This window comes from Cryptotermes secundus, unplaced genomic scaffold, assembly GCF_002891405.2.
Source record: "Cryptotermes secundus unplaced genomic scaffold, Csec_1.0 scaffold1090, whole genome shotgun sequence".
In the NCBI taxonomy this organism is placed as follows: Eukaryota; Metazoa; Arthropoda; class Insecta; order Blattodea; family Kalotermitidae; genus Cryptotermes; species Cryptotermes secundus.
This window is the reverse complement of record NW_019734379.1, coordinates 1341708-1367533: the sequence shown is the minus strand read 5'-3', so window position 1 is coordinate 1367533 and position 25826 is coordinate 1341708. Positions and strand designations below refer to the sequence as shown.

Genomic DNA, 25826 nt, shown 5'->3' with positions numbered 1-25826 from the left:
CTCCATCATCATAATCACCCGGGGCAGGTACAATAGGCCCATCAGTGGCCGGCGTGCCGAGTGGAACCAACTGGACTCCACCCCGACTATGCGAATTTAAAAAATGAAAGTACCTCATCATGGTGTGATGCTTCGTTAATCACAGAGACATCTCTATCTGATTCGAATCTCTGCTGTCCTGAAACGTTGCGTATTTCTGCAGTTGGATCTTGTTTTGTGTTACTTAACGACGCTGTGAATATTGAGGCTACACAGCGTCGATGATAAGATGAGTAATTAATGTGGAACAGTTGGTGGAATGAGAATTGGCAGGGGAAATCCAAGTACTCGGAGAAAACCTGCTCAGTGCCACTTTGCCTACCATAAATTTTACTTTCCCTGATGTGGGTTCGAAATTGGGCCTTCCGCTGTGGGAAGCTTACGACTAACCTACTGAGTTATGGTACGGCCATAGAACGTTGGGATAGTACTTTCAAATCCACGACATTACCCCTTTATCTGATCACGACCTTGGGCTGTACGCGTATTGCCATTTACTTTATGTCGACGACCGCCTCTATGGTCTAGTGGTCAGAGTTCCTGACTACAGATCCAAATCTTCCGGGTTCCATTCCAGGCGCTACCAGACTTTCTGAGAAGTAGTGGGTCTAGAATGGGGTCCATTCAGCCTCGTGATGACAATTGAGGAGCTTTTTCAAGGAAATAGCAGCTCCGGTCTAGAAAACTGAGATTAACGGCCATGGGGATCCTTTGCGCTGACCATGCGACGCCTTATATCCGGTAAAGTTTGCATTAACTTCGACGACAAGCGGCGGTCGCTCGGTCGGTATAGTTCGCTTGCAGACTACAGGCCATGGAGTTTACTTTATATTGAACGTAGTCGATAAGCTAAGAACCATTGAGTGAAATGTCTGTTTATGGACGAGCGAGTTTCAGAATGTTACTAGGTTTTCAGTATGTGTATCCTGGTGTGGCCGCCCCTGTTCATGCATTTTGGCTCAAACGGTAAGATATCTGACTTCAAATTGGAAAGTGACCGGTTCGAAACTCGGCCGGTACGGCAACTATTCTGACTAAGGATTTTCTTAGCCTTTCACAATCCCACTAGACAGATGCCGAGATGTATCCCAAATGAAGCCCAGACCGCTCCATTTAACCTTCCATTTCACCTGTTGGCAGAGAAGTTATCCGTCACCAGTATGTAACATTATCCACTGATCGCGTTGCCAATTAAATGAGATTTTGAACAAATTTGTGACCTTATCTGGTTCCTTATTTTCAGAATGGCTGATCAGCAACCCAAGACCGACTTGAAATTACGATTACATGTACTAGAGGCACGAATGGGCGATCTTGTGGCCCGATTTGATGCATCTAATCTGCAGCTCTATCATCTCATTGCGAGGATTGAAAAGCTAGTGCTTCGGTGCAAACAGATTCTGGAAGCTGGAAGGCGTGCTTTTGACGCGGACGTGCAAGATAATGCGAGTTCACATGAGACAGCCAAACCTACACAAGTGTTCGGTGACACTGTGAAGAAGGAAGACAAATCTGTACATGGAGGAATAGCGGAACCGGAATTACAGAAATCGTCACATATTGCGGAACACTCTGTGGGAATATTAGAATCAAGGTTGTCACAGCCTTCACTGGAAGCAATAGAGAATCGACCAAGAGAACGGGAAGATAAAACACAAGACGATGGGCTGTTGGAACATGGACCACTGAACGAGAGGGAAGAATTCGAAGACGAAAATCGCGAACAGGAAGAACTGATGAAGATGGAGAAGCCAGATGAGTCAGGTGAATTGGTTCAAGATTTAGCTGCAAATTCAGAGAACCAGGAACATTTCGGACAAGGAACCACAGAGCTTGGAGAGGATTCTGTCGAACTGGAAGCCGCGAAAGAACCTGGGACAGAGCTTTCTGAAAGAGTAAGGCTAGCAGAGGGGGCTGAAGACAGCAAGAGAGGTGATGAAGAGAAAGGAAATGATTACGAATTAGAAGCAGAGGAATGCAATCAGGAGGGACGGACTGCTGAAGAGATAGGCAAACAGGAAGAGGCGGCACAGAGTGAGGCCGGTAATGAAGGAGAAGGTATAGAGGACGTTGTGGTTTCAAGTAATGCAGAGAATGAGGACCAGGAGGTACGGCATGTCTTTCCGCAACCAACAGACATTCAGGTACATATGGAGGAAGCTCTGCTGGATACGTCGGAACGGCTAGAGAGGCGGTATTCTGAAGAAGCAGACATAAGGGACGACTCACGAAATAAGACAGAGGACTCGGAGGAGAATGAGCATACTTGCGAATTAGACGAGTGTATTGAAGAAGTTAGATTCGATACCTCAGTCAGACCAGATGGACGGATATGTGGAAAAGGAAGGCAAGAGAAGGAAATGGTAAAAAATAAGAAAGAGGGTGGAGAGGAGAACTCCCGTGATTGCAAACCAGATCTCGAAAACCTGGAGGAGTGTACTTCAGATCATTCAAGCAGACATCTCTGTGAAGAGGCAGAAAAACAAAAGGATGTGGCAGAAGATGAGCCACAGGAAGGAGACGAAAAGGGAGAGTACGAAACAGTACGGACGAAAATGGAAGAGTGTACTGAAGAAAGTAGGTTTGGTACTTCAGAAGACGCGGAGAGAAGGAACAGTGCAGAAAGAGTGAAGGGAGCAGAGGTGTTACAATTGAAGACAGAGGCCGAAGAAGAGACAGAACTTGGTTACAAATCACAACCGGCAAAAATTGATGAGGGCACTAAGGAAGTTAATTTGGATACTTCAGAAAAATCCGGGAGCCGGCTTTCCGACGAAACAGGAATGGAACAAGAAGCGCTGGGAAGTAAAATACAGGAAGGAGAAATGAAGCAACCTGGTTCTGAATTAGAGATGTCAGCAGTGAAGGGAAGTTTCATAGCAGTTAATTTGGATACTTCGAAAGATTCGGGGATGCAACTTCCTGAGGAAACTGAGAAGAGAGACGTGACACAAAATGCGATACAAGAGACATTGACATTGATCACAATTAATATAAAAAACAAAATGGATGTTAAGATGCCATATGCATTGAGGAAATCTGTAGGTGACTGCATTACGAAACTGGTCGACGCTTCTGTAACGGAGTTGAAGCAGACAATCCGTGCGCTGGAGGTCAAACTGACAGAACAGAATCATGTAAACTACAGGCTCAAAGACGAAATTCGGCGGTTGTACACAGAACTGACGAAAACAACGAAAAAAAATAGTTCGTTAGTAGAGCAGGTTAAAGCATTTCAAGAGAGAGCTAATTCCGAGGCTTTAATGCAGAAAGTTTATCAGAATTATGCACTGGACTTGGCTGAAAAATGTTACGACGTAAGTGTCAGTGCTGAAAAGGGGCTAGTGGAACGCAGACGTAAGTGTTTGGCTTACAGAAATTTGAGAAACAAGTATGAACTATTGAAATCGAAATATAAGCCCACAGTAAAGCACGGAGGTAAATGTGAGAAGACAAACCTGCTAGACCCCGAGAGCGAGCAGGAGATGGACGAACTGGCTGATGAAGCCATGGGACAGGAAATGGCTTTGGTGTCACAGTGCCAGAAGGAATTGAAGGACAATTTTAAGATAGTATTCCAAACACCGCCAATGGTGCAACAGTTCAAGGTAGAAAAGGTTAAGAACGCTGAGGCGCTCAACAGATGTCGTATGGAGGTTCTGGAGGACATTAAGAAGAGCCCGTTGTCGAGGCTCAAGGCGATGGAAGCAATTCTGACGAAAAAAAAGAGAGAACACGTAAGTACTGTGTATCACTTCTGCACTTAAGGCCTATGTATAATTCTATCTTTCCTTGGTTATCGGCCTACGCTGTTCCAATGTTTCGGCTAAATTTCGGAAAGTGAATTTGTATTATACTCCTTGCATTATTTGTATGGTTTGTTTCCGTAAAATGCCGTTTTGGCGCTGTGCCGTGTGAAGCACCCCCCACCCCCGCCTTTACTTGTACTAATTTGGGTGCTGCGTTCGCTTGTACTTTTGGAAGAAAACCTGTTCACTCTGTGCATAGAGCTGTCACGTGATACATATCTAAAACTGACAGTTCTGTCTTCTGGGACATAACGCCATGTAGTTCGTTCAATCTCAGCAGATGTTTCGGAGGAACATATCGCCTCCATATTCGGAGTCGATGCACGAGGTCTGGTCCCTGCCTCTTTCATGCTGGTTTCTTGTTCGACTTATTCTTCGACTTGAAAATGGAGGTGGTTTGTTGCTTCGAAGTGTCGGTTGAATTTCATCGGACTACACCGTGTTTTATTCCGTAAGACGTAACCTTTCAATAAGGCCTCAACATAGCTCAAGTGGTAGCCCGTAGCCAGTCGCTATACCGACCAAGCTCTACATTTAATTTACTATTAATGACTGCATTTTAGTAACAAGGCTGACTAGAAAGGGATGTCTCTCTGGGTTTGCTTTCGGCGTGCCCGAGCTGAAGAGTTCTGTCCCCGAGATAGCAACAACAATCAAGCCGGCTATACCAAACAACACATTAAGATTATCTTCAGTAATAAAATAAATATAAAACAATATAACCACAGAAAACATAATAAAACAAACAAAAGAAAGGATAACAAACAAACGAGTAGATAAAAAAAACATAAGCTAACCATTATAAACTATATACGTAAACGAAACCATCTCCAAGTAAGGTCCCATTGGATAGGCGCTCCCTGAAATAAAAAATGTTATTATTAATAGCATAACTAAGAGCTTTATTCCTACACTCACTAACACTACTGCAAACAATATTAACATGTATAATCAGAGGATGGCTCAGTCGGTATGGCGACGGGCTGGACGACTGGGATTTCGATTTCTGGTAGGGGCAAGAGATTTTTCTTTACTTCGCAGCGTCCAGACCGGCTCTGAGACCCACCCAGTCTCCGATACAAAGGGTGGAGGGTGCTCTTTTCCCAGGGCTGAAGCTGACCATTCACCTCCATCTAGTGCTGAGGTCAAGAATGGTGGAGCCATTTTTTAGCATAGTGGGGGGTGGAGTCCGGTTGGGTCCACTCGGCACGGTGGCCACTGATTGGCCTATTGTATCTGCCCCGGTCGATTGTGATGATGGAGAATTTGGTGGAATGAAGATTGGCAGGGGAAACCGAAGTACTCGGAGAAAATCCGCCCCAGCGCCACTTTGTCCACCACAAATTCCTCCCACTTGACCAGACCTGGGATTGAACCCGGGCCGCCAGCCACTAACCGCTTGAGCTAGGGAGCGGCTTTTGGCGAGCCATACTTCTCCCCATGCTTTTTATGGCGTGGTGCTTAATTAAACACAGGACAGCTTTACGTTTACCTTTACGGGTATAATCAGATTCTGATTCCAGTGCGCCCTATTCATAGCATTAATGGAAGGCATATTAGTGCTGTTCATATATGTAAGCGTGGCATTCCCCATCACCAAAATAGTCACAGTAACATACTGTGCGCTTGAAAAGGTTCAGGTCGCCCTCTTGTTGAGAATGACAGAGGGGAGCACTGCTGAGCCAACAGTTCTCTTATTTACCCTCAGTCAGTGATAAGACTCTAACGTCCCGTGTAAGATTTCACGCTTTTTTTAAAGCACAGGTTTCGCTTTGCTTTTACAAATGTCGTTGTATACAGAGTGTCCCAGAAGGAAAGGTCAACATTCTTGTAGGTCACAGTATCGGTCATTCTAAGCCAAAAAGTGTATATATACACGTGCGTCCTATTCCGAACGGTTTCCGAGATAGAGCTATTTCACTGTACAGTTCCAAAACTGTTGGTAAGAAAGAGACATTACGTACTGTTTCTAATACCGGTATTTACTGTTCAAGTAACAAAGTTGGCACAGTTAACTTAGTACAATACATTTCCGAAAATTCCACCGTAAGCATCAATGCACTTTGCAATTCGTGTGAGGACATGGCGTGTTGCTCGTCTCTGCAGTGTACAGTGAAATAGCTCTACCTCGGACACCGTTCGGAATAGGACACATGTACTGTACATATACACTGTTTTGTTTAGAATGACCGATACATGGACCTACCAGAATATTGATCTTTCCTCCTGGGACACTCTGTATATGTTTCCCTCTATCAGTAATGTTCCCGTGCAGTCTGCTTGTACGCAAATTTCATGATCGAAACTGTATTTACAGGATTATGTTTGGAAGGGAGTAATAAACAAGCAGAACTTGTCACTTCATGAAACAGTAGGAGGAGACTGCCCTGTCCTGACTAAACTGTTATTGGAATATGGAGCCAGCCCCAACGCAGAAGACAGGAAAGGTAATACTCCTCTTCACTATGCCGCCAGGAACGGCAACGCGGTGGTTGGCAGAGCGCTGGTTGAAGCCGGGGCTCATGTAAACGTGCAAAACTCACGCAAAATGACTCCACTTCACGTGGCGTTGTATCATAAGCACATATATTTCAGTTTGATGCTTCTAAGAAGTCAGACAGACGTGACTCTCTTGGACGATAGTCACAATACCGCTCTACACTTGGCGGCTCTGCTAGGAAGTGCCATTGTTGTGGGTGCATTGATAGAGAAGGGAGCGGATGTCAATGCTGCTGATCTTGACGGCGACACTCCGATCTTCAACGCTGCTATTGGTGGTAATGAGGTAACGGGGAATGTCCTTGCGAGCAAGGGTGCAGACCTTTCAGCTATAAACAATTATGGTTCAACCCCTCTGCATGCAGCTGCCTGGGAAGGTTGTACTTCTTTCTGCATATTTCTTCTTAACCAAGGCGTTCCTGTTGATCCTATGAATTCACAGAACGTAACCCCGTTACATCTGGCTGCAATGGAGAATGAAGGTGATATTGTGCAGTTACTCATTACTGGAGGCGCGAGAGTTAACTGTCTGGATGAGAAAACAGACTCGCCGCTCCACTACGCAGCAAAATTCGGTAACGTCCCCATGATGAAAACTCTTTTACGTGCTGGAGCGAATGTTTCGGCGGTAAATGCTCTAAGGAGGACACCGTTACACCTCGCAGCTGCTAAAGGACACACGGAGGCATGTTCACTTCTTATAAACGCAAAATCAGACGTGAATGCTTCAGACGAAAGGGACAGAACTCCTCTGCACATGGTCGCGATGTATGGAGGCAGCATTTCCGTAGCGGAAGTTCTCGTTAAGAAGGGTGCCAACGTGACTGCTGTGGACAGAAATGGCTTGACACCCTTCGATTTGGGGTATACTTTCAAAAACGTGGAATTTGCCGCGTGGCTGGAAGAAGAGATTTTTGCGCGTGATGGACGGAGAGAGAAGGGCTCAGTCAGAAAGAGGAGCAGGCGTGGCAAGAAATAAACACCTTCAGTGTGCTGTTTTACAATATGCCAAGAAGTTTGAGGGATGTTTTTTATTAGCGTAATTAACTCATGTTTTTAAAAAGAGTATATTCTTTTGACCGTTGCTCTCAGTAGGTGGTATTAAATTAAATAGTGGGGGGGGGCGTCCAGTTGGGTCCACTTGGCAGGCACGTCGGCCACTGATTGGCCTATTGTATCTGGCCCTGGTGATTATGACGGAGAATTTGGTGGAATGAAGATTGGCAGGGGAAACCGAAGTCCTCGGAGAAAACCTGCCCCAGCGCCACTTTGTCCACCACAAATCCCATTTGACCAGATCCGCAGTAGGTGGTACTAGTAATATTTCTATATCAAAGGATAGCGGCGAAGTTTTATGAAAAATTTTAAACAGATGTACAACTGAAAAAATCCTCTGACACCCTACATATTGTACTCCTTGATAAATGTTGGCATATTTTGAATCACGGCCTCATTGGTAACCTACGTACTCCATAGGGTGTTTGAGTTGGGTTTCTTAATTTGTCACGTGGAAACAAACAACATTAAACAATTCCACATAATATTATATCACTATAAATTTATTGTGAAGCCTTCAGTGGAGATAACTAACATGTCTCTCACGTAGAAATTATATTGTCTGACTTTATATCAGATTTATATTTTCATGGTTATGTACTGTTAATGCGGGTGTTTCAAGATGTATTTTGAAGCAAGACTTATACGTTAGAATTAATTGTATCATTTACTCTGGTATATTCTAGAATTTCGCCTGATGGTGCAATATTTTATTTCGATGCCATTTTGTTTTGTTTCCATAATTTTATATTGAAAGATTTCTCTTTGCGCCGCCCAGGAGAGCTATTCATTGCACTTTTCTGTTAAGAGATTTTACACATTTTATATTTCTGCGGTGTTATGAGAAAGAGAGGTAAGTCACTAAGCATCGCTTTTCAGGTGAGAAAAAACAGCTTCACAATACGCAATCCAGTTTTTCTTAGGTCACTGACTGACATAATTCTGTTTGCATTTGCCAGTATCTCTATGCTCTTGTCCCGTTTCCACTTATCAGCTTCTCCCTAACTCCACTGATTCATGTTTGATCAAGAAATCATAAAGATACATGTTTTTCAGTTGATACAGTACATCCTCACTAATTCGGATTTCGTGATAATTCGGGCAACTTTGTTTGCACGTTATGACCTTGATGATCACATTGTCGCGTTTAGCGAGATGCAGGGAGAGAAGAGCAGAAAAGAGAAACAAAACCAAAATAAGTACATTTTTTTAAATGTGGTCTCAGTAGTACTAAGTACGTTTTTAATACTTACGCCATAACTTACATTGTACATTTTGCGACAAGTAAATTTGTTTCATGAGATGTTCAAGTTTCAAAATAAAGTTGTATTACCTGAAAAGACACATAAAGTCCATTTGATAACTTCCCTGGACAAATTCTCTGTGGGCATTTCTATAATTCGGACTTTCACGAATTTGGACAAAGGTTCCCTCCAAATTAGTCCGAATTACTGAGGTCCTACTGTAATGTGAAATAAATGAAGACAAACTGTAAATAGAGAAACCTGTATTATGTATACAAATATGTCATGTAATTTTACTTTTGCTGTTTCAGTGAACAATGAATTCAGATAATAAGTTCAGTCTGTAAGAGGTTTAACGTTACTTTTTCTATATGAATTGTAGAATGAGATCAAAATTGGCATTATGGATAACTTTCTAATAAATGTCATTTGAATTATGTTCATTACACGGGTTTTTCTAACCTATGAGATCGACATTGTCACCCGGTGCATTTTAATATTGAAATGATCATTAAATTTGCTAATACATTGCTTGATTTTCATTTTTAGATTTCAGGAACAGAATTACATTTTTTGTTCTTTATTAAAGATGAAGCTATAATTCCCCATAAAGAAAATGGTTGCCTTGTCCTTGCTTTGGAATCCACCGATATTTTGGTGGAACATGTCGCCTCGAACTTCATGGTCGAAGAATTTGCCCAGCAAGAAACAAGCAATAAAGAGGCTAAAATCCGGAAGATCTACTCTCTAGAGTTGCCACTGTGAGAACCTCAAGTCCCACAATTTTACTATTGTTTATAGTGCTTAATATTTGTCCCTTATACCAATATATATTATTTGTTACAATTTCTGTGTTCAATATATTTGGAAAGCATTTGTTCCTCTGATGCCTACTTAGAAATATGTTCCGGATATGGAAATTTCAGCATTTATCAGTTATCATTGTTGCCAATTTAGCATAACGTTTTTTTTTAATTCCCTTAGTGGGGGGTGGAGTCCAACTGGATCCACACGGCACGGTGGCCACTGATTGGCCTATTGTAGCCTGCCCCGGGTGATTATGATGATGGAGAATTTGGTGGAATGAAGACAGGACCATGACAGGAGAAATCCCGCCCCAGCGCCACTTTGTCCACCACAAATCCCACTTGATCAGACCCGAGTTCGAAACCGGGCCGCCGCTTGAGCTATGGCGCGGCCAGCATGACTGTTACGTATTTTGCTAGTTTCCCTTTTACCCGTTCAACGCCTTCCCATGCGCAGGTGAATAGTCATTTCCTTACTAATACAGAAATCCTACAGTTGGCCCTAGGACCTGTCATGCAGGGACACGAACGTAGCGGAAACTTAAGGTAAATATACATCGCAGATTTACCAATTTCTGTGGCCGCGTAGTCTGAGGCAGGAAACGTCTTCGTCCGCTCAAACACTGGGATCGTGGGTCTGAATCCCACTCAAGGCATGGATATCTGTGTGTAGGCAGCGTCCTTGTGATGGGCTGATCCCCCGTCCAAGGAGTCCTACCGACTGTGTATAGGATTAAGAAACTGCAAAGACTCCCAAGGTCCAACAGAGGGCTGTAGATCAATAGATAGATACACTGAAGATTTATTATCTGGTCACTGACGAAGCAGAGGTCACTTTAAATATACCCGCACACACCATTCAGTGCGTATAGATTTTAATGAATAAAAAGACGTACATATTGTGTATTTCTTTTCATTTATTAAAAAAAACTATACGCACTGAATGAATCAGGAAATGGAAATCAAATACCTAGAAACATCGGCGTGGCGTAATCGGTATAGCGACTGGTTACGGGCTGGCCGACTGAGGGGTTGGAGTTCGAGTATCGGTAGGGTCAATAATTTTCACTTCTCCAAATCGTCCAGACCGGCTCTGGTTACATGAAATATTCTTTAGAGGAGGATGGGTTGGGAAGGTGATGAATGGTAGCAGATGTTGGAACTTCCATGCATAGATGAGAGAATATTATTAAAATGGAGCGTGAGAAGTTGATTCGACTGGCCCAGGATACGGTATAATGGGCGGTCGTGTGATCACAGTAATAAATTTTCGGTTTCCATAAAAACGGTCGATTTAATGACCACGTGAGGACCTATTATGTTGTGGCCGGGTACTCGGCTTAGTTTGCTACGTAAGTGGGTCTGTAGGCTCTAGTGTGAGGCTTCCTCAATAGAAATGAAAAGTTTCAGATCCCCCCCTCCAAAATTATAATATTCACTGTTACCGTCAGAAGTGCGTGAGAGCCTAGACTAGACTCCTTTCATAGGGGCTTGGGCTCTGAGAACCACCACGTGGCTGATCCGACAGTAAGGAAGTTACATAATATTATGTTGCAGCGTCCTGTTGCACTCTGTAGCTCTGACTTTGTGCACCACTCCTTACGTCCGTGTGCAAATGCAGTCAATATTCTTCTTCTCCTTATTGTATCAGTTCGACACAGATGGCAAGAAGTGGAACCCAAAGTAAGGAAGTTACGTTTGATAACAAACAAAAGTTGAAGAGTTCTGTCTTCTGGGTTATAACGCGGTGAAGTCCGTTGAAAGTCAAACGAAGTTTCGGAGGAACATATCGCCTCCATCTTCAGGGTTGAAGAATAAGCCAAGCAAGAAACCAGCGGAAAGAAGGTGACTTTCCGCTGGTTTTTTGCATGGATTATTCTACACGGCGCCATATCCCTGAAGGTAGAACACTCCATAACCACTGATGTGAGACCCTCAAATCCTAAATAAGTACTTTTCTGTTATGTACAATTGTGGCTAGTTAGTATGATAGGACGAGTGATCTTTATGGAGGTCTGGAAATGTTTATTTGTTCTTTCCTGAACTTCGACCTCAGGCCACATTAACCGGCCAGTGGATTGCCGAGCAGTGAGTTGTACATTTAGGGGCTCCCTCTGTTACTGCAGTTTTGCTTATTTAAGTTGTTCCTGTGCTAAATTAGTTAACCACCACGCCATGAGGGCGTATGTGGGAGTGGATGTATAGATCCACGTTTTCTTGACCTCGGCACTAGTTGGTGGTGAGTAGTCAGCTTCTCTCCCTGGCCGCCTTACTCCCAGGGTAAGAGCCCCCAGTATCCATTAGATAGGAGGCTGGGTTGGCCCCAGAACCGGTCTGGACGATGGTGAGAAAATAAGATTCTTTACCTTACCGGGACTCGAACTCTTGACTGTTCGGTCGTCCAGGCCATAGCCAGTCGCCATGCCGACTGAGCTATCCTATCATACAGTTTGGGAAAGAGAAGGGATTTATTTGTCTCTTAGCAGCCTTGAAACGGTAAACAAAGCTGGGTTTGTGAAGTAACCACGGACAAGAGCACTGCGATCATTCGTGTTAGAGCCAGTGTATGCACTTGTTACTGTGCGCCTTTCGGACCTCTGCGGACTCCTTCGCTACAGGTACAATACCGAAGTGCACTTAACGTGTTTCTTTACGAACTGGTGACATGTTAATGTAGGAATGTTGTGGATATAAGGATAACATTCTGAGTTAGATGAATATGAATAAACCGAGGAAAAAATATTTGTTATTATTAAGTTTAAAACTGGTAACAAATTTATATAGTATCGTGATTGGGCATGTGGTTTTCTGAATTCGGAATTTTGTTACGTTAACAGCTCTCTCACAAGGTACAGAAGTCTTAATTTCAAATATAAAATGGTCACCCTACTATAAGGACTCTTCGTGAAACTGTCAAACTTGCGTTACGTATTGGCAGTCTTTGTAGAAACCACCCCATATCAATGTTGATTTTTTGCATATGGATATGTGAAACGTTCCTCTTTGTGACCATCTGATGAATCCGTAACGTCCCATAGAACGTACTAGGCAATCTGTGTTTGTTGACATTATGTAGGAGGCAAACAAATTTCGGAAAGTTGCTTGTGAGTGACGCCTCCCACGACATAACTACGGTATATACTGCATGCAGACAGAATCAGAGGTAACCATCAAATTTGTCTGCATATTTCCCATTCTTCCTGTATTACTGTCGCTTGCATACCCAGTTCAGATTTGCTTACGAATCCATAGGTCTTGAGAGCCGGGATAGCTCAGTCGGTATAGCGACTGGCTACGGGCTGGACGACTGAGGGGTCGGAGTTCGAGACCAGATAATGTCAAGTTTTTTTCTTCACGTCGTCCAAACCAGATCTGGGGTCCAGCGGGGTAAATCGGCCGGGACGTGAAGCTGACCACTCACCTCCAACTAGTGTCACGATCAAGAAAATGTGGATCTATATATATCCATCCCGCCGGTCACGGTAGCTGAGCGGTCTAAGGCATGCACTGTCTTCGCTCGCTCGGAAGCCTGGATCGTGGGTTCGAATCCCACTCAGGGCATGGATGTTTGTGTGCGTTTTTCTGTGTTTGTGTACAGGTAGAGGCCTTGCGACGAGCTGATCACCCGCCCAAGGAGTCCTACCGGATGTGTAAGATCTAGAAAAACCGAAGTGAACGGAATTCATGGAGGTAGGCCTAGGCCCACTGGGGCTGTAGTGCCAAGGAAAAAAAAAATATCCATCCCTTCATTCGCCTTTATGCTGTAGTGCTTAATTAGTTAAGCACAGGGACAACTTTACATTTTACGCATAGGACGTATTATCTGAATGAAATTTAGGGATGTTGACTAGGTTTTACTCCGATGCAATGGTAATCATCCGCCAATGCACGGCATCTTAGCAAAGAAGACCGCAATGTAAACATACAAGGAACTGTGTGTGTGAATACAAATTGTATTTATATTGGACTGAAACGGGCAACTACTTCCTATATTTTGTTTGCATGAGGTTATCAACTTTCATGCATAATTCTTAGACTGTGTCTGTCTGTCCGTCTGTTATCTCGTCTTATTTCGAAGAAACCTATATCCCGGTGCATAGGCTGAAATCACGTGGCTCAAGGGGTAACTTTGTCGTCTGCATTCGGGAAGTTTCTGTTGGAATACAGGAGAGGATGTTGAAGTAGCAGCTTTTTTTCGTGATTTTCCTCAGTTCAGGAGAATGCCGGCATGGTGCTTCTTTAAGGCTAAGGCCTCTTGCTTCCGAATCTTTTCCAATACATTTTTCGGTGATAACTGTTCGACCCTACAAAATCATCTGAGGTCACACCGTCGTTAAATAAACCGCAGATAAATAAATAAATATAATTGGATTGTCCGCAGGACTCCACTTCTGTCCATGGCCATCGAATATAATATATATTTTACATGAAAACAGTTGGACACATATTAATTTGCTACACCTTTTCTTGAAACATCTTAACAAGAGAACAAGATGTATATGCAGAGTTTTGGTAGGAAAGCCAGAAAGAACGAGGTCACCAGGTAGCCCTAGACTTAAATGAGTTTATATTACTAAATTGGATTTTGAAGAAAACAAGTTCTATGAAGAACCGATCTACTTTCGTTTCATACGACTTGGACCGCATAAAGAAGACGCGTCCAACAATTCTCCTATTGTTCCGTGTGTATTTGTTGCCGGGTAAAATTTTTACTGAAACTTATCCGTTGTTTATCAACGGACATCTTGCTCTGGCTCCATTATCCGGGCTTTCAGGCGCCATGTCACAATACATTGGGAGGGTCAAAACTTATGTTTCCTTAATTTTGTTACAATAGAACATGGAAAGTACAAAATTAGACTCAAAATAAATTAGCGACATTCTCGAATAACTAGTCGACTAACTCCATGGAGCCGAGACGTTCATTGCTCAACTGCTCAAGGAATTCCTAGCGTTATACTAAAACATAAGATTCAATACCGTGTTCTTGTCCCTATCCTGTGCCAGATGGATCCAGCCCATACCCTCTGATGTTCAGCCTACATTCCTTAAGAAGGCTCATACACTCAAAACTGGTAAAATCGTCCGTATATCATTATTCGTTTGCGGACTACAGGCCACGGAGTAAGTGTCATTATACGCCAACCATATGCCGTTTAACTGAATAGTTAACTATTCAGCATGGTGTGGGGTCATTCGACCGCCTCTGTGGTCTAGTGGCCAGAGTTCCTGGCTACAGATCCAGAGGTCCCGGGTTCGATTCTCGGCGATACCAGATTTTCTGAGAACTAATGAGTCTGGATCGGTTTATACCCAGCCTCGTAAGGATGATTGAGGAGCTATTTCACGGAAGTAGCGGTTCCGGGTCTAGAAAACCGAGATTAACGGCAGTGGGGAACCGTTACACTGACTACGCGACACCCTCTATCCGCAAAAGTTGGTACTAACTTCGCCGAAAGCGGCGGTCGCTCGGTCGGTATAGTTCGCTTGCGGAATACAGGCCACGGAGTTTTTGTTTGTTTGTTGTGTGGTCATTCTTTGAAGGTTAAGGAATTCATGCTCTCATGGATCTCAATGGTCCATTACCATATTCACAACAGCCATTAATTAGAACCGACAGCAGACCAGATCAGTAGTCATCTTTGTGTCACAGTTCACATGCAATTTGCAATTTTCCCATTTATAGAGAAATTTCCTGCTTTGCAACCAGCTGCGTGTCTGTTAGACGGGGATGGAGGGTCAGTGGGATCAATGCTTCTGCCTGTCACAACAAATTGTTTTAAATTTTACTAGTAGGCGCGTTTCGACTAGTCGGCCATTTCCATTGCTACTTAGGTCGCAAGTCTTGATCACTGTACTTACATGGTCTGCATAGTCCCCTGTCCCTCCCCTACCGATTCTCGCCTCTAATTCTGTGTAGAACTCCGGGAAGCATTATCACGTGTTAAGTGACTGTAACGGGGTTTGGACTGCTATCCATGTTCATTGCACACTTTTCTATTCTTAGTGGGGTGAGACTGAGTTCACTTGCTACTGTGGCCACTACTGGCATATTATACCAGCCCCAGATGATGAGTGTGATTGTGGAGCGATTGGTGGAATGAAAATTGTCAGGGGAAACCGAAGTACTTGGAGAAAGCTTGCCCCAGCGCCACTTCGTCCACCATAAGTCCCACATGACCTGACCCGGTCTCGAAGCCGGCGACTAACCGCCTGACCTATGTCACGGCCGGGAACTGCATGCAATGGTAACGCCTTCGTTTATTCATCCTCTTTTCAGTTCACTAAGGCAAGGACAAAGTAAAGTAAAGTAAAGTAAAGTAAAGTAAAGCAAAGCTATCCCTGTACCAGGCCGTGAAGGCCCATAGGGTTGTGAAACGTTGAGGGTCCCACACTATCTAGACATTCGGCTCAAAGATGACGGTGAGGTTGTCAGCCTTACGCGCCGGCCGCGCTTTACTCCCCAGAAAGTTATTTAATTAATTCCTGGTATTAATTTCTGTTAGAGCCGGTACCGGTAGCCGAGCGGTCTAAGGCATGCACTGTCTTCGCTCGCTCGGAAACCGGGATCGTGGGTTCGAATCCCACTCAGGGCATGGATGTTTATATGCGTTTTTCTGTGTTTGTGTACAGGTAGAGGCCTTGCGACGAGCTGATCACCCGTCCAAGGAGTCCTACCGTATGTCTAAGATCTAGAAAAGCCGATGTGAACGGAGAAGTTCATGGAGGTAGGCCTAGGCCCACTGGGGCTGTAGTGCCAAGGAAAAAAAAAATCTGTTAGAAGCTGAGTAAACCTCAGGGCCTAGTGCGGCTGGAAGGATTAGGTTAACTGAAAAAAATCCAATAACCTCATCGGGACTTGAACCCGCGACCTTCCGGCTTGTAGCATAGCCCCTCAACCAACTACGCTACCGCGTGAAAGTACTTCACATCATTGGAGGTGTAGGATTGTTGAAGGGTTGAAATGAAGGGGGATGCACAAGAGATGGTTGAAAGTCGCCGTGCAAGGGCCGATGTAGGGCTACCCCTTAAGCATTCTTTCATTCATGTATTCTCTGTCTGCTGTGTCTCCACCCGTCATTGCTTAGTAACGGCTCTCACCGCCGTAGATTTCTCTGCGTCCGCTCCCATGCCTTCGCCCTTGGCGTTAACTTGACAACCTCTGACCCGGACTGGCTGCCTGTCGGTCGGCCGGTTAAATTGCTACTGGGCTTCGCCAGCATAGTCATTCCTGACTTCAGTCTCATCGAGATCCACGGCCAAAATTTTTCTTCTCTCATAGACATGTACCAAGTCGGCCAGTCTGTCTTGGTGTCAAGCCCCATCCGGAATTCAAGACCAGATTTTTGTTACTGTCAGGCATTGCCGTTTTGTCGACGTGGGTGCCCTATCTGACGAGAGGACGAGTCTGTCATTTACTGCTGTCAGAATTAATAATACATGTCATCTATAATCGCAATTTTTCTTTTTCCAGGATGACAATCCATACGTAACCCCGACACGGGTCGCATAGAACTGTTTCTGTCGCCTTGGAAACGTGTTTACGCAACCATTCTTTAGCAACGGCCATCTCTTCTGGCTCCGCTATTCCTGTCTTTGAGGCATCATGGCAAAGTATGTTATTTCGATTAATATGTTTTCCGTTTATTGCTAATCCTTCTTTATTAAATGTGCAGTTGTGGATTTATGATTAGGAGGGGAAAATCAAAGAATGCTGGAGACAAAACCCGGTCCATTACCACTTCGTCCACCATTATTTTTATTTTAGTTCCTTGGGTTGAGGTGAGATTGTGTCTACTTGGTACGTGGGTCATTAATTGGCGTATTGTACCAGCCCCGGGTGATAGATGATGGTGAATGTGGAGCTGTCGGTAGAATGAGAATTGGCAGGGTAAAGCGAAGTACTCGGAGAAGACCTGCCCCAGTGCCACTTTGTCCATCACAAAGCACACATTCCCTGACATGGGCTCGAACCTGGGTCACCGCGGTGGGAAACCCGCGAGTAACCGCTTGAGCTGTGGCCCGGCCCTCGTCCACAACTAATCTCATATGAAATCACCCTAGATTGAACTACTCCCATACAAAGACCATGAGATACTAAAGTGGACTCCAGAAGCCGACAAAACAAAAGCGATGTTCCGGTAGTAACACTCCCTGTGAGTTGGTGGAACTACTGTACCTCTTACATACACAGTGATCAGACGTTTTGGAGTGTCACGTCGTTGAAACAGATGTTTCCTGATTCGACTTGCGACAAAAGGAGTGCGTTTCCCTATAATACCGTCATTTTAGTAGAGTGCTGAGCCGATCTCCGTGGCCGCGCGGTCCAAGGCATGAACAGTCTTCGCCTGCTCAAACACTGGGATTGTGGGTTCGAATTCCACTTGAGCCATTAAAGGCTGTGTGCGTTTACTCTCTCTTGTGTTGTTCTTTGTGTAGGTAGCAGCCTTGCGACGGGCTGATCCCCCGACTAAGGAGTCCTACCGACTGTATAGATTAATAAACTGAAAAAGCGGCCATGGCCCACAAGGGCTGTAGAGAGATAAAGAGACAGAGAGACAGATGGATAGATAGAGAGATAGTAAATTGCCGGAGAATACCCACTTATGTGTCCTTGGAGCCCTCTTCATGCTGGGCGTGACTGGAGGAGAATTCCTTAGCCTTTGCAGACTTATGCAGCTACAGGACCTCTAACTGAGCTTCCTTTATATCATTTCCAGTAACTATTGGCCGGCCATTCTGTCATTCGACATTGTGTAACAGTCATTACTGGTAGCGTCGTTAAACAAGTAAATGAACAATTATAGAAGTTGATGACTCGTATGAAATATTTTTCAGAATGGCCGAGGATGACATGGTCCACGAGTTAGAATTTCGGCTTCAGGTGCTTGAATTGCGAATGCACCAAGTGATAAGCCGCGTCGAGCGCTCTAGTCTGGTGCTCATTCACCTCAGACAGCGGATTCAGATGCTAGACTCTGTGTGCAATGAGGTCCTGGGACGGGGAAGTTTTGTTTCGAGCTTGGAAGTGCGAGAGAAGATAACAGTTATAGAAGTGTCCCATGGCGCCTTGGAGGGGCAGAATGAATCTGTAGATGAGATTGCGGAACCTAAACGTCTGGTAGTAAGTGAAGAAATCACAGTCGAATTTGAAAAGCAAGTAAAGCGGGTAGCAAAATACCTGGAGGAAATCTCAGGAGCGTCAGAGCTGTCGGTTCAGTCTTTGCAACAAACAGAAATGGAATCGAGTCTTCCGGAAGATTTAATAGAAGATGACAAATCTGACCATCCATCACCGAGTCTACGATTTTTTGACCAATCTGAAGGCCACACGGTAGAGGATTCTGGACAAGTAACGGCAGGCGAGAAGGCGGATGAGCAGCTTAGAGACGCCAAGGATGTAAGGATGGAACAACAGACGGATGAATGTGGAAAGAAACTGATAGTTTTAATTCAAGAAGTTGAACAGCTTAAAGAGACAGAGGAAACAGACCTGATAAAAGCACACAAGAAACCGAAAGTTGAGAGAAAAATTAGGTTTGAAGATAAAAGAAAATCGGAAGATGTTCAACGAAAAAGCAACGAATTCGAAATTCAGTTTGTGGACATCGCAGGAAGTGACTCAAAAGATTTAGTGGATTTAGATAAAGGCCCCGAAACGGGGACGCCGATTGAAGTGGTGCATGGCATGGACAAAAGGACGCACTGTGCAGAAACTGAGAATCCGCAGCGAGACATTGCTGAGGAATCAAGGACTGTGTCCATGGAAGAAGAAAAAGAACATTGTTACCCATTAGAAACGACGGAGTTGGAGGCAGCGCTTGGGACTCTCGGGGCTACTGGATCAGATCTTTCAAAAGAATTGGTCAGACAGACTTCTGAAGCAGGACGGATCCAAGAGGAGGTGGTACAAAGTAAGGCTGAAGAAGAAGAAGAGCTAAACCATGATTACGAATCAAAAATGGCCAAAACGGTGGGACATTTTGAAGAATCTCAACCGAATACTTCAGACTGGAAGTCTGACGAACTGGACAAAATGCTTTCTGAAGAAGCAGACAATCGAGAAGAGTTAGTGCAAAGCGTCGCAAACGATTCGCTGGAAATGATTACACACGCTATTGAAGTCAGAATGAATGCGAGGATGCCGACTGATCTGAAGAAAGGAGTAGGTGAATATTTCAAGGAAACTATCGAGGTTATCCTAAAACCGTTCAAACTGGACATAAAGTGGCTTGAAAGCGAACTGCAGGCGGTCACTGGTCTCAAGTGTCGGCTCGAAAGTCAAATGCTGCACTTGGACACAGCATTGCGGAAGACACTTATGAAGGAAAAGTCTTTCAGGGAGCGAATTCATGAATTAGAAGAGGATCTCAACGTAACTTTAATGACTCTACAAACGTCAAAGGATTATGCGCAGCAGTTGCTGGGAAAATATGAAGAGGTGACCTTTAACATTGAACGTGAAATGAACAAACACAGAAATTTGTGTCGGTCGTATAAGAATTTGATAAGTGAATATGAAAAATTGAAAGCCAAAAATGAGGGCAAAGCAAAATCTGGAGATGGACGTGAGGTTACAGGCCAGGCAAATGAGGAGCTAGTTGAAGATAGATCTGCTGTTACTGACGTGGAAGAACAGATGTCTCTGTTGGTAAAATCTCAGACGGAGCTGAAGAAGAAAATCATGGTTTACAATGAAGGTCCTCCACTGTTCGGGGATTTGAATGAAGAAATGGTCGAAGGTGCCGAGGTCCTCGACGGTTATCGCAAGTTAATATTGGACACGTTGGAAAGGCAACCACACTTAGAGTGCGAGATGATAGAGGAAACCCTGGCAACAAGGAAGCGTCAGCATGTAAGTACTGCGTCTCGTGCTTCTCCTTGAGCTGGCTCCAGGGAAGGACCCGGAATTAAAAGAACGGTGGGCTCAAGGCAACGTACAGGGCAATTCATAAGCTTCTCCGGAAATGCCGACAATAATTTAGAATCACAAAACCTTGTAGCCATATATTTGGTCTAGAGAATTATTCTAAATTATTTTCGGGTTTTCCGGAAGGACTTATGAAGTACATTGTATCTTGGAGCACCCGCCTGTACTTACCTTTCTAAAGGAAATGTCTTAGAATTTTTTACTAATATGGGATACATTTATATTTAAAAAGACACGAAGAAGAGAACATATTTTAAAGGCATATAATCATAAGTATAAAGAACGTTTTTATTTTATTGTGTAGCAATTTCTCTCACGAACTCAGTAGACAATATAAAGTTATATTAAGAGAATTTCAGGTTTAAACTTTGCTTTAGTGAGTCTTACAGTAGCCGGTTTAGCTTTTGCGTCCCCGTTTCTTGTACCTCCCTGGCGATCTCTTTGCCGTGGTTGACCCCGCGTTGCTGTAACTCTCTCAGACCGAAGACACGGGAAGAAATAGGAAGAGGTTCATCTGTGGAGATGACATAAAAGACAATATTTTTTGTATCTCCCACTTTTCCTTTTCCTTAGGTTTCTCATTTTCCATGTCATAATCCGTCCGCCTCTGCTTCCAGACCTTCTCTCTCTTCCGTATACACACTTTCTTTTTATTTCTCCGTCGTCTTCAGCATTTCCTCTCCCCCATTTTTCTTTTTTTTTGTGTCTTTTAATTTTTCCAATTCCACGCCGTAGCGTAGTTGCTTGAGGCACTATGCTACAAGCCGGAAGGTTGCGGGTTCGATTCCTGATATACAAAAATATACAAGACATGCAGTCTACACAATTATATTCTGTATTTAAAACAAAGAAGTAGATGATAATTAATTGCAATTTAACAGCTACAACTGGGGAATTGTAGTCTGATGATGACCCGGTGTAATGGTCGAAACAGGTTGCGTCTGTAAAAACAAAAATAAAAGCAAATGTCGATCCACTAGTGTCTTCTTTGTTTTAAATACAGAATATTGTTGTGTAGACTGCATAGTCTATATACCTTTGTATGTCTTATTTATGACACACAACAGGATGCACCATACGGCGTTATATGCCAGAATATATAACTCTTCAAGGTGAGTTTTTTCTTTCCCAGTCTTGTTGTATGTACAATGTGATTCTAAATTATTGTCGGGGTTTCCGTGGCCTGTAATTTTCAAACCGGAGAAAACAAAATGAAACTGCTTACGGAAAATGCAAGTGTGCAGCCCTGTACTCGCCGCATTGATGTCTGGCAGCACCCCCACCTTGGGCTTGTATTGTCCTAGAATTTCTTTTCATGCATTTTCCTGCGCGCTGGGTTTGGGCGTGTCGGTCCAATTCCGTGGTCTCCGCGCTCGCCCGATATTACGCCGCTAGAGCTCCTCCTTGTTTACAAGACCTCTGTGACCTCCGTCCATGAACTGAAGCTCAGAACTGTGTCTGCGATCGAAACAGTTAGCCGCAAATACTGGAGAGAATTTGGAGGGAACTGAGTACCGCTTGGACACGTTACGTGCCACGTGGGGTTGTTTAGCATTCCGCAGTCTTGATTCTATAAGCAGTAAAACGTTTTGAATCACGTCTTAAAATACCTTTAGCAGTTTGGTTTCATTCTTTCCAATTTTGAAATTATAGGCCGCGGAACCCCAGACAATAATTTAGAATCATCCCGCATGTTTCTGCATATTTGAAATATTGCAGTCGGGAAGGCTTGTGTGCCAGTTTCAGAATCTAAACTTTATTTGCAGGACTATTTATGGAAGGGCGTTATAAAAGAGCGAAGGCTGACACTGCATAGAGTGGTAGGGACTGACAGCCCTTTACTGACCAGTCTATTGCTGGAATACGGATTCAGCCTAGAGTGGGTAGACATTGACGGTAACACTGCCCTGCATTGTGCCGCCGAACGAGGTAACGTACATGTCGGCAGGGCACTGCTTAAAGCCGGGGCTTTTGTAAACGTCCAGAATTCACTCAAGATGACACCTCTGCATGTGTCGCTGTATTTTGGACACGTTAATTTCAGTTTAATGCTCCTAAGAAACGGGGTAAATGCGAACCTGACAGACTTGTACCTCAACACGCCTTTACATATGGCAACTATGAGTGAAAATTTTGTGGTGGTGAATCAACTGATAGAAAACAAAGTGAATGTAAACGCTGTTGACGCTGATGGTGATACACCCCTTTTTAACGCCGCCATTATAGGAGATAAAGACATGGCGGAAATGCTAATTCAAGCAGGTTCAGACGTTGCAGTCATGAACGGCATGGGTTCGACCCCTTTGCATGTAGCGGCCTGGCAAGGCAAAACTGCTTTCTGCCTTTACTTACTTAGGAGAGGCGTTCATGTCGATCCGATTAATTTTTATAATGTAACTCCGTTACATCTGGCCGCAATGGAAAATCACGTGTACGTAGTGCAGTTACTTATCCACCGAGGCGCGAGAGTTAACTGTCTGGAGGACAGAGTAGACTCTCCTCTCCACTACGCAGCACAGTTTTGTAACGTCCCCATGATGAAAAGTCTCATACGTGCTGGTGCGAATATTTCAGCGATGAATTTTCAAGAGAGGACACCGTTGCACATCGCGGCTGCTAAAGGACACACAGAAACATGCTCAATCCTTCTAGAAGCAGGTTCGGACGTGAATGCTTTAGACGTAAATAAGAGAACTCCCCTGCACATGGTCGCGATGTATGGAGGTAGTATTGCCGTAGCGGAATCTCTCGTTAAGAAGGGTGCCAACATGACTGCTGTGGACAGAAATGGCTTGACACCCTGCAATTTGGGGCATGTGTACAAATATTTTTTATTTTGTAAGTGGTTGGAAAAGAGGATTCTTGTTACTCAGCCACAGAGAGGAAAGGGCGCGCGGAGGAAAAGGAAGAAGCAAACCTCTAAACAAACGATTTCAATGTGACGTTTCGCCCTGTACCATAAGAGGGAAAGGCGCTTCGTTTTGTTATTTTACTGTCTTAACTAACTCGCGTGTTTTAAAATGAGTGTCTCCCTTTGTCCGTTGCTCTCAGTATCAATTGCATTTCGATATGAACTGAGAGGAACCGAACTAAGTTTCATGACAAAGTTTTAGAGAAATCAACAAAAATAGAATTCCATGTCTGACTTCCTACTGCATTGACTTCACTTCTTGCAGATGCTCGTTAAATGTTGGCATATTGCGCAACGCGGCTTCATTTACAGCCACAGCTTACTGAATATTGAGGACATTTACGAGAGTCGGAATTCTTTAGTTTGTCACGTGCAAACAAACAATTTTAAATAATCTGAAATATTATTAAGTCACTCTAAATTTGTAAAGTATTCAGTGAAAGGAACTGTTCTTTTTGATAAATGTTTCTTACGTCTAAAATTTAACGCCTTACTTGTATAGATATCAGAGTTATATTTTCATAATTTATTAATGCGGGTGATTCATGATGTAATTTAAGCTAGGTCTACATGTTAGAATTCGTTGTTAAACGCAGTTTTTATTCTTGTATATTCCAGAATTTTGACTGATGGTAATATATTACGTATAGATACCATTATGATATTCCCTCACGTTTTTACATTAAAACGTTTATTTTTGCATCACACAAGACAGTTACATATTTTTTTATCTGTTAACAGATTTTACACACTTATATAGTTCTGTGACGTAATGGAAGAGAGAGGTAAGTCACTAAGCATCGCTTTTTAGAGAAAAATATAAAACTTCAGTATTTTAATGAACAATGAACTTAACTCGTTTGTTTTAGTATGTCACTGACTAGGAAGTATTGCGCTCCAGTTATATAAATCTCTTTGCACTCAATCCTCTCATTGAGGATAATTTCTCGATGTTCCGGTTTCATTTCGACTTTACTGTTTTTCTTTAATTCCATTGGTTTGATGTTGTATTTACAAAGCCTGACGGCGCATATTATTTAATGGGAAAAACGAAATAAATGAAGCCGAGCTGTAAATAAATTTACATATAGGCTGTTTTAACTGATACTGAATTCAAGCAAGTTGTTTTTAATAGGCATGATATTGTTTTTTTTGGTAAGAATTGTAGAGATACTTTAAATTTGACATAAGGTATATTTTAATATATCATGTCATTTGAATTGTGTTCATTATACGCTTTATTCATACTTGTAACATGCATATTGTTACGCATTTTAAAGTTGGAATATAACTGGCTGAAGCTTACGAAACTATTTATACATTGTTTTGTAGTAATCTTTGATGTTAGATTTAAGGAGAAAACGCGATTCGCTTCCTGTCCTCTGCTGAAGATATCAACTACAGTGAACTGTACTAACCGTCACATTTACCTATTTAGCTCAACATATTACATATTTGTTACAGTACAGATATAGTGGCCTCCGTAGTCTATGGGTAACGTTCCAACCTCATGACTCAAAGTACGCGGGTTCAAACCCGGCGGAGGTCGTGGAGTTTTTAAGGGCGGAAAAATTCGGGGAACTTTAAGCCGTGTGTCCCGTGTCGTAGCTTTACGGCACGTAAAAGAACCTCATGTCTCTAGGAGACCTCTGAGCTAAATTACAGGCCCTTTCCCGCCCAAGTAGTCTCCAGTGTCTCTGGTGGATGGGAGAAGCATCAAGGTACTGGGGGCCGACCTCGTTGGCTCTACGGTGGCTGATGGCACGCACCTTTACCGGTAGGGTATGGCGACAGTAGAAATTAAAAGGGGGAAGCACAATGGACCAATAACTGGTCTAAGTGCATGGGGAAACCTACCCCCTCTCATAATACGAATACAGTAAAGATATTCGTTATGTGTCTCGATTTATTCCACGTTAAACGTACCATCCCGTTAAGCATTGTGCTAGTGTTTCTTTATTTGAAAACGTCGATGTGTCTTTTACCGCTGTTAAGAATTCGCCATGACGGCCCCTATTTTGTGACGTTCTGTGCGTATGTAGTGGGATGCACACCCCTGTCTTACCGTATGCCCCCCCTTCCATCAAAATTCTACATTCGCAGCCCAATTCGCCATTAATAAGTAAGCCACAAAGTGGGCATTACTGTCTGTTAGTAAGATGAAACGTAATGCTAACTTTTATGTAAACGTCGGTTAAGTGTTGACGAGGAAAGGGAGCTTCTGGGAATATTGGACCAAATGGAGAAGGAGTAACAGAACGACGGAAAAAATACCCAGCGAGGTGCTTCATAATTTGTGTTGTTAGCAGATATTGTCAGATTGTGGTGTTCTAGCTAATGACACCGTGAACATCAACCCTGAAAATGTAGGCTGTATGTTACCTCGAAATATTAGTACATATTTTTCAGGCTACACAATGTCACAACCTACACGACCACAACCCAGTATTAACCTCCATGAATACCTCAAATACGGATCATTGTTAGGCAGATGATATGGGCTGAGCATGTAGCACGCATAATAAAGATAAT

The 25826-nt window shown here is 43.4% G+C and overlaps 1 protein-coding gene across 1 annotated transcript in view; it reads left to right on the top strand.

Moving 5' to 3' along the window:
• Positions 1-24631, top strand: part of LOC111868947 — a 32184-nt gene extending 7553 nt beyond the window's left edge. Inside the window, exons 2-6 of the mRNA XM_033753250.1 lie at positions 1283-3776; positions 6166-7315; positions 9939-9999; positions 18292-20308; positions 22150-24631. Coding sequence (XP_033609141.1) covers positions 1284-3776; positions 6166-7315; positions 9939-9999; positions 18292-20308; positions 22150-23325 — 6897 coding nt within the window. The 5' untranslated portion in view covers position 1283 and the 3' untranslated portion in view covers positions 23326-24631. The remainder of the gene's footprint in view (positions 1-1282; positions 3777-6165; positions 7316-9938; positions 10000-18291; positions 20309-22149) is intronic.
• The last annotated feature ends 1195 nt before the right edge of the window (positions 24632-25826 follow it).